Genomic DNA, 14,172 nt, shown 5'->3' with positions numbered 1-14,172 from the left:
AAATATTGTTCTTATGAACACTTTTGTTGACCTCATCATCAGAGTACAGTGAGCTGTATTTTCTTTAATGTTTCTGAGGGCTCCAATGATATGTGGTCCTGAGTTTATAAATGATGAAATAGTGTCATATTTAGTTTAGGTTTCAATTTAAAATACCCTTATTCTTTTATTCAAATTGTTTGTAACACTTTCTTTACTTTGAAAATAAAAATATGTAATGAATACAATAATTTTACCATTTCTTGATAACTTCAATGAAGTTCCTAAATTACTAAAAAATTTAATATCAATAGGAATTTTAATTTAATTTAGGAACCTTGGTACCATAAAAAAAACTCTGATTCAAATTTCCCCAAGTAATGTTCCTAATAGTAGTGTGTATAAAATTCAACGCAAAGATAGAAATACATTCAGTTTTGGACAAACTAACAAACATCTTGACGAAAGAATACACTAACAAATGTAGAATAAGGACAGGTCAAGTGCCTAATGCATAGTTTGTTCACTTGTAATCATTCATTTGACTGGACTAGTTCATTCAAAAATGTTAATTGTAAACCTGTTAGTGAAAGAAATATTATTAAATCTTCATTTGTAAAAAAGTATTGAATTATATAATATTACGTCCAGTAGTATACATATTAGTAAGTTTTATAAATGGTAAGATTTGTTATCCCGACCAGTCGGACATATGCTGGTCGGGTCGGTCATATTGGCAACCCGTCCTCAGACAACCCGTCCTCGACTCAAGTCCATTCCATCCAGCGGTCGACCCCACAGACGCATACATAAATTTTAACATGCTATTCAATCAAAACGGGAATTTTCTCAAAAATAAATTAATATTATAATATTGTTATATTATAATAGTATAATAATATAATAGCAGTATATATATGTAGTATATAATAATATAATAGTATATAATAATAATATAATAGTATAATATTAGCATATTGTACATATATAGGCATAGGTTAGGTGTTTAGGTTCTGTTGGAGATTATTTGTATTTGTAGTACGTGGGTGAAGCATTTACAGCGTTGTGGTTCGAACAAAATTCGTCAGTGAAGCACTTGTTCCGGAAGTGTTCAAACGTCAGCAGTTGTGACTCGTGTGTAAACCGTTTTTCATTCATAAACAGGGGGTTTGGCGGGTGGATGGAATAATTTTTGGGTCTTTGTTTAGAGGACAGGCTATTACACACGACTCACAGCTGATGGCGTTCGAACATTTCCTGAATAAGTGCATCACTGACGAATTTTGCTCGAACCACAACGCTGTAAATGCTTCACCCACGTACTACAAATACAAATAATTGCCAACAGAATCTAAACACCTAACCTAACCTATGCCTATATATGCACAATATGCTAATATATTATAATATTAATTTATATTTGAGAAAATTCCCGTTTTGATTCAACAACATGTCAAATTTTATGAATGCGTCTGTGGGGTCGACCGCTGGATGGAATGGGCTTGAGTCGAGGACGGGTTGCGTGCGGCATATTGAAGGGGGGGGGGGGAGCCGGGCGAAATAAAGATACTACCCCCTCCCCCCCCCACTTGCTTTTCCATGTAATCAGTTAAGGTGACTGACAGTCCCTAGATTTCTTCGCTTGAAGACGATGAGCGTTTTTTTAGTTTAGTTCATTTATTATGCACATCAGTGAGATCACCACATTTGTGAACAGGGGTTACTCTCGCTTTTTTTTTAATATCTGGAAAGGTTTGGAGTTCAAGAGACTTGTTGAAGAGCAATGCAGTAGCAGGGGCTAAAGCTTTGGAGGCTTTTTTGTAAATTAAAGTTGGTATCTCCTCGAGGGCACTAGACTTGGTTTTAAGGGAAAGAATTATCTCATTAACATCAGTGGAATTTGCAGGCGTTAGGTACAGAGACTGTGGATAGTTACCTGTAAGATAGTCCTGAACATCAGTACTGGAAGATGGAATATCATTTGCAAGGGATGACCCAGTGGAAGAGAAGAACCTATTGAACTCAATAGCAGTATCAGAGGCTGTAAGCTGACCATCGTTATTGGACAGGAGTATTGGTTTGTTATTTAAAATCTTCTTTGATCCCAATATTTGTGAAATTGTGCCCCATGTTTTCTTAATGTTGCCCTTTGTTTGGGTAAATTTATCTTCGTAGTATTTAGTTTTGGCTCTTCTAATTATTTTAGATAGTAATGACGAGTAATTCTTTGAAAATTCTTTGGAGACGATTCCTAACCTATACTTCTTCTCAAGGTCATGTTTTTTATTAATGGATTTAAGTATTCCCTTTGTAACTTTAGGTATTGTATGTACTAGCTCTATCTTTAAATCCAACAGTGGCTTTAGGTATTGTATGTACTAGCTCTATCTTTAAATCCAACAGTGGCTTTAGGTATTGTATGTACTAGCTCTATCTTTAAATCCAACATTATTTGTAACTCATCTTCTATGTATGTACCTTTACCTGAATAAAAAATCTAAATCTAAATATAAAATCTTATTTGCAGTGTTGCTAGTCCTGCGGCCTTCACCCTTCCTGTTATGAGTGTTGGTTTAGTTCTTGGATATCGCGTTGATAGCTCTGTGTTAAACTTTCTCCAAAGCCGACATGTCCTTTTGAAGATGAGATCTCCAAGCTTGTATACAGTAGGATACACCACTGTGTTATGGTGAATGATGCCTTTAAGATTCTCTCCTTGAGGTTACGAGGGTTAGGATTATTAGTCAGTAGTTTTCAGCTGAGCTTGTTCTGTCTTTTTTGAAGATGAAAGACTAACGTTTATGAATTCACTCTGGGTATCTGTCCCCCGACACAATGAATTTTTTTTTTACAAATAAATAATTATTTATTATTAATTTATTCCAATCTTTAAATGGAGGGAACTTTCCCCGGTTCAAGTATGTTTAATTATGTGTGTTTGTGTATATGGGTAAAGCTATGTTTAATGACTTGTTGAGTACTTGCGTGACATTATGTGTTAAGTCTTGTGTGAAAATTGCAAAACATAATTCCCTTAAATATGTAGACAGTACAGTACACGTAAATGACAGGAGGTGTAGTCTGATTCACTGCTCCTGTCACGATCACTCCATTGCCTTCAATTCATTATTCAGATCGATGTATCTAATGTAGACAGTAAAGGAAATATTATAAAATGAACAAAATATTAGGTGATAACTAAGTTATGGTTGCTCCCTGACCCGACATAGTACACAGCTGGCATCGTTGCATCAGCTGATTTGTAGTGTGGTTGAGAGAGACGCCAGCAGGTGGCAGCTCTGTAAACAAGACCCGCAGCTGTTTGTTATGTTAGCGCTGATTGGCTAGGCCCGCCCTGACGCTCAATGGTTGGTCCACACTAACTAATCACAGCCGGCTTCTTATTCTGCGTGTTTACAACTGAAAATACACCATGGTACATGACGGAAATAAAGATGAAGCTGAAAAATGCTTCAATTTAGCCCAGAAATACTTCCAGGAGGGCAATAGAGAGAAAGCGATCAGGTTCACGCAGAAGGCAGAGCGGCTGTACCCTTCCCAGAGGTCCCAAGGTGAGTCTAAGACAACCACACTCGCCTTAATTATGGCTTCCTCCACACCCCACAACCTTTCCTCTTCTCCCCGGGATACCCTTGGAACACCGGTAATCATGACCACATCATATATCAAAGGCTCAATGATCACTTTGATTGGAAAGGTTTTTTTTTGTATTAAATAAAACCAATTCCTGGAAATTATGCTTTGTAAAATCATGTTTCAAAATTACGGTAAGTCGGGCATATATTTGTGATTTATTGCCCAATGACTGCTGACATTACATCATCAGAATCGTTGGATATGGTGCATCTCAGCTCCATCTGGATATATTTGTTTCTCGGCAGAATCATCAAACTGAAAATGAGAAGCAATTTATTAAATGTTTGATTGGTTAGGATGATTGGGTATAAAAGTTAAATCTTGAATTTAAGGTATGGGTACAGGAGCTGGCACACTAAGCAGCTTGGCTATGATCAAACTGCATACAACATATACAAAAAAGTATCTAAAACTAGACATTTTTGAAATTCAATATGCTGTACCTCACTGCCTGGTAACACAATACAGTATTTGCTATTTTAATCTGTATCTGGCCTCCTGTATCTGTGCGTTGGAATTTTTTACTTGAAACTACGTCGGACATTATTAGTCAACACAAAGCAGCAATTTGAACAAAAACAAACCCCAGACAGCAATCTGTATTTTATTTAAAGCCTTAAATGTGTTATATATATATATAAAATTACTAATGACATCCTAGCAGCTTGCATCAAGTAGACACATTTATACTAAAGCAATTTAGATGTGTATTTTAGTACAGTGGTAGAAGTATAAAATATTAAAAATCCAAGTGTGCTACTGTGTAATATACAAACTAAACCTTTGAAATTTTTTTAGCATATAATAAGATGAAGTAAGATATTGAGTTATATTGAGTTTAAGTTATATTACAAAATAAATTTAAATTGGTTAGGTTAGGTTTAGCAGCTGATTTCTCACTACTTTCATTCTTTCCCTCAAAACAGAAAATAAGTTTTTTGTATCTTAATAAAACAGCCGCCCCTGTAGCTGTATTATTAACAGATTTATAGTGACATGTATTACTTTGTAGCTTATTTATTTTTTCAGTAATGTATATTGAGACTATATACCATGATTACTGTGTACACAAGACAAGTCATGGGGTCATATGAAGTCACATCTGCCATGAATTCCAGTCCCTCATTTATTCTCGATGTAAAAGCCTTAATGTAATGTATATATATTTTTTTTGGAGGGGGGGGGAATGGAAGGTATAAATGGCAATGCAAATACAATAAATAGATTATATAGTATAGTAATTTAGTTAAAATAATTAAATCTTGGATAATTCATGGATTTATTATTTCATTTACCCTTTATGATGAATACTGTAGCCACAGTACAATTACTGCAGTCATCACCACTACCTCTACAGCCACCACAACAGTGTCTACTACAACTACCACTTCATCCACTGCCATTACTATATACATAATACAATTACTGCAGATACCACAATAGCATTCACTATACACCAACAGCCACCACCACAATCACCACAATTTCTACTGCACCCGCCACTAACACTATTCTCATCACTGCAGTCACCATCATCATAGGTTAATTATGCAAATACTGTTGCTAGTTAAAGGTTACCATCTTTCACATTGTTTTATTTTTCAGAATTTTTGGAATTACTAAATAGATTAAGTGGCACAACTGGTCATACCCCACATAGCAATGGAACGGCTGGAGGCGAGGGGGATGGTGGTGGTGGGGGTAAAGGTGGAGGGACAGGTAGTGGTGAGAATGTGCGGCAACGACGAACGGCTGCAACAGGTGAAGAAAGAACGAGTAGCTCAGCAAACACAACTCAGTCTTCTAGCGGCACTGTAGAATTCACCAAGGAGCAGGTGGATTCAGTTAAGAGGTAAGACAGTTTGCACCAGGTGCCTTTACTGGAGAACTTTAGTAGTTATATCATCTCTCCTTACCATTAATCACAAGTGAAACATTCATTTCCCTTGAATTCTGAGGGAGGCGCATTTGTCCCACATTAGAATTATGTGATTTACAATCAGTTTCAGTATGAAGATAAATATTGCAGTTGACTCTCTTATATTGCAGTAGTTATCTAAATATAGTAATTACATTAATATATAGAAGTTATATAAGAATTAAATTCTTGGTAAGTTGTATCTTCCTCTATTTCAGAATCATGAGGTGTAAGGATTACTATGAGATTTTAGGTATTACTAAGGAGGCTACTGACAGTGACCTAAAGAAAGCTTATCGTAAATTGGCGCTTCAGTTCCACCCGGACAAAAACAAGGCACCAGGAGCCAGTGAAGCGTTTAAAGGTAAATTGATATATTGCTCATACTTTGCTTTCAAGCTAGAGCCTTTTAGTAATATACATACAGTATGAGCTGACAGGAACATTAACCCCTCTGAACCGACATGAACATTAACCCTTATGAACTGAGATAAGTATTAACCCATATGAGCTGACATGAATATTAACCCTTATGAACTGAGATCAGTATTAACCCTTATGAGCTGACATAAATATTAATCCTTATGAGTTGACATGAATATTAACCCTTGTGAGCTGACATGAATCTTAACCTTTATGAGCTGACATGGATATTAACCCTCCTTATTAGTCGACATGAATAATAACCCCTACGAGTTGACATGAATGTTAATCTTAATGAACTGACATGAATCCTTATGAGCTGACATGGACAACATGTGTTCAAAGTGAACAGTCACAATCTTGATGGAAATCATAAATTTTACATGCTGTCAATAAGAATTTGATTTAAATTATTTATCTATATCAGATATAAAGACGAAACTGACAAACATTATAGCAAATACCAGGTAGTAAAAAGTTAAAGATATATATGGGGGCTAGGAGTAGCAGCCAATAATTTTGAGCTTTGAGGAAATAGAGATTCCAGAGATAACCATCCAGGGAACTACATAATAGGTATGATAGCAGTGAGGGACCATAAAGACTGTGACTGACTTCGACTGAGGCCAGTCGAGCCTGGCCCAAGAGTAGAAGAACTCCCGAAACCCTCTCCAGGTAAGCTCCAGGTATGCCTGAAGATAATAAAAAGGTAGCCACAGTAGCAAGGAGAACCAGAGAGAAGATTCTAGTACTTGGGGATTTTATTCACAGGGAAATAGACTGGTCAACAAAGGACACTTTATAATGCAAAGTGGCCATGGTGTTGTGCTGTAATGTGGTCTCTAGAATGAAAATAACCAGTTTGACATGTGATGGTAAAATTGAGTCTGTAAAGTTGTAGACACATTGGTAGCTTGGTTATGTTTATTAGTATTTGAATGTTATTTTAGCTGCAGTAAAGCTTTGTTGGAGACTACTAATATGTGTTGTCTACAGCTGTAGGGAATGCCTTCGCTGTACTCAGTGACCCAGAAAAGAAGAAACAGTATGATCTTTATGGCCCTGAAGAATCCAATTCTCCTAGTCAAAATAGAAACTCGTATAATCACCACGACTTTACGCGTGGATATGAAAGTGAGTACCGAGTTTTATTTTGAGCTTTATGTAAGAGTGATTGAGTGTACTTTATATAGCTAGGTTTGAGCTGTAGTGCGTGTCAGGACTTCAACATGAGTGACCTCTCGGTCACTAGTTTCTTCTGTATCCAGTCCTGCGGCCAACACTTCACAAAAAAATGCAAGTAAATTTCTTCTCTATTATTTTGTGCTTGTATTGTAGCAAAGAAAGATGCTTGTGGGAGCGGTGACACAAAGTTGTGTGCTGTGTATTCCAGTGCAGTTTGCCTTTCACTCTGAATGGATAGCCTATTAATTTAAGTGTGTGTGTATGGTAAAATGACTACATAGCTTACACGTGAAGAGCTGTTTGTTATCCATGTTTGATTTTTAATGAACTGTACACAACAGGGCAAGATTGGGAAGAAAACAGAATGTAATGTTGATTATTTCCCAGAAAATGGCTGTAAAATTGAAACTTGAAAATAAAAAAGTACCTGCGACTCATTATTGCTTTGAAAGTATTCTGTGACCTGAAATGAAGAGGTGTTACACAACTGGCAGGTTCCTGAGATCAACAGCTATGGAAGCAGCAGCAGAAGAGTGAAATGTAACTGGAGGGAGAATAATGATTTAAATTTAAGAGAAAGGTTTTGAGGTTATTAACGAGATGAAGTTTCTACTGCAATAAAATATAGAAAAAGAGTGCCTCCTGTGAAACATTTTAAAACAAAACAATGTTATACAATCTGCAGCAGGAGCTTCCTGCCATTTACTGAGCTCATGTCAACTGAAAGTTAGCGAGATACTGTATTACCATCGCGGAGCCTCTAACTTATGAGTACCTGTCTCAGAATTATGATCCGGTAGAGCTACTGCCTCTTTGTGCTGTGACTTCAGTCTTGTCGCCCACACACATTTTATGGAGTGCAGTTGCTAGCTGGAAGTTCAGTTCCTTCTCTCTCTATGAGGTCTGTTGGGTTGGATTTTTCAGTGTAAATCAATGAATTTTCTGTTGGTCATTCAGGGCTAAATAGAGAAATCTTTAGTGTTTCTCCTTCTTCCAAATATGGCCCAACAGCTTGGAAAGCCTCCTCTACAGTGGGTAGTGAAAGTTATGCTTGCTGGTTGATCTGATGCCATATCCTTATGAGAGCAGGAGATAGTCTAGGAACCGAGTGGCTTTCTCAGAATGAAGCGTTCATTTACTCACTCAAACTTACTTTTACCTCTCTTTAACAATCCTTTCCAATATTGCTCTTAATTTTTCTTCGGGGCTGATGCCTCCTGACTCCATGAAAGTGGGTAATGGGGTAAGGATGATGGTCGTGTATGAAATACAAGACAAATCCATGTCAACACATACCCCCATGGACAATACTCGTGCTATTCAATTTTTTGGTGTTATTAGATGTGCTCATTCCATATTAACTTCAACTATGCAGTATGCATGGGTCTATTGTAGACTTTAATTTTAACTTGTAACATAAGTGTTCATGGGACACTAATTACAGCATTCGGAAATGCTTGGAAACTGGGTTGCCTGGTAAAATAGTATTTACTTAGTGGTAGCATTACCTCACTTATTACCCCCTTCAAGTGGGGGGGGGGACTACTACTAGTAGCAGAATGACTATTCTACTACTAGAATGATGGGGGGGGACTACTAGTAGTAGTCTACTACTAGTACTACTGTGGGGGGTGGGGGGGACTACTACTAGTAGTCCCCCCCACTTGAGATTCCACTCACTCAACAAATTTGGTCAATCCTAGGTGGGGGGGGTGTCTTTACTAATGAGAGGTACAGCATGTATAAAATGCCAATTATGATCTCGACAGCAGTTGTTTATCGGAATATCTGCAGTACAATGCAAAATGCATTAACGTATCTCAATATTTTCAATAGCATAATTGACAAAAATCTCACACCACATTATTACTAATCTAAATAATGCCTCTAAAGTTTTGGCTCAAAAAGAAAAATTAATGGATTTGAAAATCTATTGATTAGTTGGGTAATATTGTGATAAGAGCAATATACAGTATGAGCAAATTGTGTCAATTTAATGAAAGTGATTAACTAGAGAATAAAAAACATTGTCAATTACCCTAGTTAATTGCTTTGAGAAGTATTAGTAAAACTACATAGCTAAATTAGTATGGAGTCTGAAAAGCAAACATGTTGTTATCTTTAATATCATAATGAGTTTGATTTATGCAAGAGAGGTAAAAAGTGAAATACAGTAGCAGGAAAGAATGATGTGCAGATACATATTATAAGATAAAGGTAAAGAAATTGATAGTGATAGTAAGGACAGAGAATGTTGATGAATAAATAGCAGTTCATTACTGTATGGTGGCAATGAACTTTTAACTGTAGTTCAAGGTGCTTGTGTGTAACATAAAAGTTTAAAGGAGTAAAGGTTACAATTATTTGTGCATATGGCGCACATGGTTTAGAATAGTAGCAAGTTGGTCTCTGTGTTTATCTTCAGTTAGGCTTCAGTTAGATTCCTTCCTTCACTAAACATAGTGATAAAAGTATGGTATTTGGATTGTTGCTTGTCTTGGTGGGTGAAGAGATCATTAGGGCCTGGCAGGCAGATTGTGTGTGTTGATCGATATAGGCCGTTGAATTAATGGATTAACTCGGGAACCAGCTCGGACAGGAATTTTATTATACTGTATACCATGTTTTTTCTCCAAGCTGATATAATGATTATTATTATTTTTGTATTCCAAAAAGAAGTGAAGAGTTGAAAGAACTGATAAGTGTGATGTGTCTAGTAGGAGTTTGTGACCTGGTAATGTGTGGGTGTCTGGAGTCAGGTGGAGTGGGGGTGTGTTTGGGGAGTCAGGAAGCACTTCAATGGTGGAGGAAGTTGGGTTGTCGTTTCCCGCTGAGGATCTGCTGCCTTCAGTTTCACCCTGTTGCGAGACGCCCAACACCTAACTGCCCTTTCACCCTGATTGGTTGTGGATTCTGTGAAGAGGGGTATTTGATAAACGTGGGTTTGTTTTAACTTTCTTTGTTTGAGATGGATTCTTCAGAGTTCTGCCCTGCTGCTTGGGGTAGGAAGTTTCAGGGTAGGTCCTCGCCTGTTGTTGGTCAAGGTAGGCTTCTGTAGGAGGCAGATTCCCAGGCTGTTGCTCTTGCTTCAGCTTTCACAACTGGCCTGTGTTGCTCTCACATAATATGGAGGGGCACATCAGCTTGGGGCTCTTCACACCAGCCATTTCATGGTTTGCTCCTTTGACATTACTGTTGGGGGGGGGGGGCTGCATCTAGCTCGTTTTGTCAACTTTTGATCCCACAAAGCATGGTCCTTTGGGTGGTGTCCCAGGGGTCTACAGTGATGATCCTCAACCCCTCCTTTGGTGTAAAAGGGTCTGTGGCCAGCAGTCTACTCCATAGAACCTCTTGGTCATTAGGGAGTAGTTGGATGCAAGAGTGGTTGAGTTAGCCCTTGCTCTGTAGTGGATATCCTAGTTGTTCCCAGTCTCCAAGTGAGGCTTTCCAAAACCTTATGGTACATTCTCAACTTTTCAGGTTTGAGTCACTTAATTCCATGTCCACTTTCTGCAGTGTCACCTTAGCTCACAACTACCTGTTGTTGCAAGCAGATTCCTAGATGGTGTCCCTGGACCTATGGGATGTCTATTGGCATGTTCCTATTCATCTGGTTAGGTGGGACTGGTTTGGTTTCGTGGTGGAGTATCGGGTTTACTGCTTCCAGGTTCTCCCATTCAGCTTGAATCTCACTCCTCAGACATTCACCAGGTTGGCACATGTTAGTGGTCTATTGCTTTTGGATGTTAAGGGGTTCACATCTTGGCTACCTCTATGACTGGCTGGTTTGAACTCCCAGCCAGTCCATGTGTCTGCAAGCCAGGGATCTGGTTCATTCCCAGCTTGCCAGGTCTGGGACAATTTGACCCAGTTAGGGGTTTGCATTGTTTCACCTACCCTTCTGGTGGTATCCCAGTTGATAGCAGATATGACAAACTCTAAATGTAGAGTGCTCATACTGGCCATTTCTCCCTGCGCCTCTCTGAGGGGGGCCAGGTTCTGGCTCGTGGTCCCCGGTAGGCACAGAACTCCCGGGGCCGATGACACCAAACTAATATGGCACATGTCAGTTTGGATACTTTCAGGGAGCCTCCGGGGCTCACCCAGAAAATGGCATTTCATTACATTCAACACTGTTTTTTTTAGTTTGGATATTTAAATGATAGGATAAATGTTTAAGCAAATGAAGTAGTCTTAAGACAAATAGCATAGCAAGTTGCTAGCAGTGAGTGACAGGCCAGTGGAAATGCAGAGGAAGCACTTTGTTACCTGCATTATGTATGCTTGTATACATGTGCCTGTGCACGAGTGTACGTGCATGATGTCTTGTGTTAATGTGTGGCTGGAGATGGATTCATGTTCTCAACACTGCATTCATTATGCTTTTTATATTTTGTTACCATCACTTTTCCTTAATGTTTTCCTCACCATAGTCTATTGCTGAAGACTAACTGCTTATAATTTTACATGTACTTAGTTTTCCAGTGTTATATTTTTTTTTTACAGTGCTTTTTTCATTTTGTTTACATGGCTTTGTGCTTTACATTTCAAGATATGCTTTGGTCCTAATGAGATTAAAAAGTTAGTAGTAGGGCTTGACTACTAGGGGGGCAATATGCAAGTGTAGGTGAATGAGACGAGGCATATAGCTTGGTGCGGGGCTTGTGCGATGTGCTGTTTTCATTGCAGGCTCCCACAAGACGACGCAGCAAGCTATGCTGCAGACGTTCATGGGCATGGTATTACACTACATACACATGTTGGTGCTCTTGGTGCTGTTGCTGTTGCTGGCTTTCTGGCTCTGCATAATGGTCGCCCTCTTGCAGAAGGATAAGTTTGACCCCTTCTGGCCCATGAAGCAGATCAGTGACCCATTCAGGCTCAGGTCAGCAGTCCCGCCATGGCCATTCTCTCCAAGTCTCTCACAGTGTTCATCTCCTCATGATGGCAGTACACTTCGTCTCTCTTTATCATACATGTTTTGATGGATCATATTAGATTTGGTAGTCCCTATTAATAATTAATGTGCAATTTATCTCTGCAATTAGCAAAAGTGAAATTAAATACTACACTTATCTTTGGAACTGGTTCACTAATCTCTATTATTGTTACAATATCTTATTACAGTGCTCTTTATTTATTTTAGAATTGTAACTGAAATACTTTACAATGATTGGCAAGACTTTAATATTTCTCATGCTGTCATTTTCTTTTACAGATGTTTTATTAAAATGGTTTGAAAATGATAATATGAATAGTAGGGATGAGGTAATGTATGATGAAATATTAATGAATGGAAGTTCGATTACATATTATACAAAATCAAAATAATTAACCAAGTAAATTCAAACTTTTTTAATTATTTCTGATGAAGAAATTGATTGCTGCATGTTTATTTGTGCATGTGAACAGTACCATTCATTTTAATTGTGCATTATTTGTGTGAAGGGTTGTGCTAATTCTTTCGTCTGCCTTCAGCTTCTCGGGCGGAAATCGGTGCTAAAACACAAGTTTTCTGTATGTAAGGGAAACGGCAGCAGCATTCTTTGATTACCAGGTTTTATCAGAAGTACTCTCTTCTGGAGAAGCACAATGAGGGTCACAGCTGGTGGGATAGGTCCATGCTATGGCTTGGCCTTGTGCACATTCTCACATGTGGCAGTCTAATAGGAAAGTTGTCGGGGTTTAAAATACACTGCTCTTTTGTGCGGCACCATTAGGAAAAATCACTGAAAATAAATAAAGAACCTACAAAATATATTAGTTGGGTCTCCAGTTTCTATTAGATAATTTGGTCATGTGACCTAAAATCAGAGTACAGTACTGTATGTGGGTTCCTAAGACAGGTTAGTATTATAAATACAACTAATAATTACAATTGCCAAAGAATTAATTTTTTTAGTGCGTAGGTTTTAAGTTGATTTGTATGGGTTTTTTGGTGATCTGTTTTATATATAATAAAATACTGAATTATTTTTTATATTAATTAGAATAAAGAAGGTTCTTTTCATAGTTATGATAAATCTTTATATGATAGAAAATGGTGAATATGTCTCGAACAAGAAGAAAATATTTATGTAAAAACCCAAAGCTGTTACCAAGCTTGTGTACAAGATATATAATATGCCTCTTGTGTGTGTGACTGTCAAAAGCCTTTTTAGGTCCAGATAGTTTAAGTTCAGATAGTTTAGGTGTATATGTGTGTGTACTCACCTAATTGTGCTTGCGGGGGTTGAGTTCTGGCACTTTGATCCCACCTCTCAACTGTCAATCAACTGATGTACAGATTCCTGAACCTACTGGGCTCTATCATATCTACATATCCTCCTCGTGTGTGTGTACTCACCTATTTGTACTCGCCTATTTGTGCTTGCGGGGGTTGAGCTTTGGGTCTTTGGTCCAGCCTCTCAACTGTCAATCAACTGGTGTACAGATTCCTGAGCCTACTGGACTCTTATCATATCTACATTTGAAACTGTGTATGGAGTCAGCCTCCACCACATCACTGCCTAGTGCATTCCATCCGTTAACTACTCTGACACTGTGTGTGTGTTTGCTAGTTGTGTTTTTGCGGGGGTTGAGCTTTGCTCTTTCGGCCCGCCTCTCAACTGTTAATCAACTGTTTACTAACTACTTTTTTTTTTTTTTTTTCCCCACACCACACATACACACCTCAGGAAGCAGCCCGTGACAGCTGACTAACTCCCAGGTACCTATTTACTGCTAGGTAACAGGGGCACTTAGGGTGAAAGAAACTTTGCCCATTTGTTTCTGCCTCGTGCGGGAATCGAACCCGCGCCACAGAATTACGAGTCCTGCGCGCTATCCACCAGGCTACGAGGCCCCCTAAACACAGTACCTGTGTGTGTGTTTGTGTGTTGGGGATGGCAGGGTAACTGGGGACAACAGTTGCAGGTCTTGGCCATATTCATGTTTTCAGTTATTTTTTAAAGCTACGGTACTATTACCGTACATATTGCCCGTGATGCAAAATTACAAGTACTGTTCCT

General features: G+C 38.3%; 1 protein-coding gene across 2 annotated transcripts in view; it reads left to right on the top strand.

Annotated features, from left to right (window-relative positions):
* Positions 1-3,235: 3,235 nt before the first annotated feature.
* Positions 3,236-14,172, top strand: part of LOC123757948 (dnaJ homolog subfamily B member 12) — a 24,834-nt gene continuing 13,897 nt past the window's right edge. The window contains exons 1-4 of one of the 2 annotated variants that reach the window (XM_045741930.2): positions 3,236-3,551; positions 5,242-5,488; positions 5,773-5,918; positions 6,974-7,111. In XM_045741930.2, the coding sequence (XP_045597886.2) occupies positions 3,413-3,551; positions 5,242-5,488; positions 5,773-5,918; positions 6,974-7,111 (670 nt within the window). In that variant the 5' untranslated portion in view covers positions 3,236-3,412. The remainder of the gene's footprint in view (positions 3,552-5,241; positions 5,489-5,772; positions 5,919-6,973; positions 7,112-14,172) is intronic. The other variant, XM_045741931.2, reaches the window with a different exon arrangement.

Source organism: Procambarus clarkii, chromosome 40 (genome assembly GCF_040958095.1).
Source record: "Procambarus clarkii isolate CNS0578487 chromosome 40, FALCON_Pclarkii_2.0, whole genome shotgun sequence".
Classification (NCBI taxonomy): domain Eukaryota; kingdom Metazoa; phylum Arthropoda; class Malacostraca; order Decapoda; family Cambaridae; genus Procambarus; species Procambarus clarkii.
This window is presented reverse-complemented; position numbering and strand designations above follow the sequence as displayed.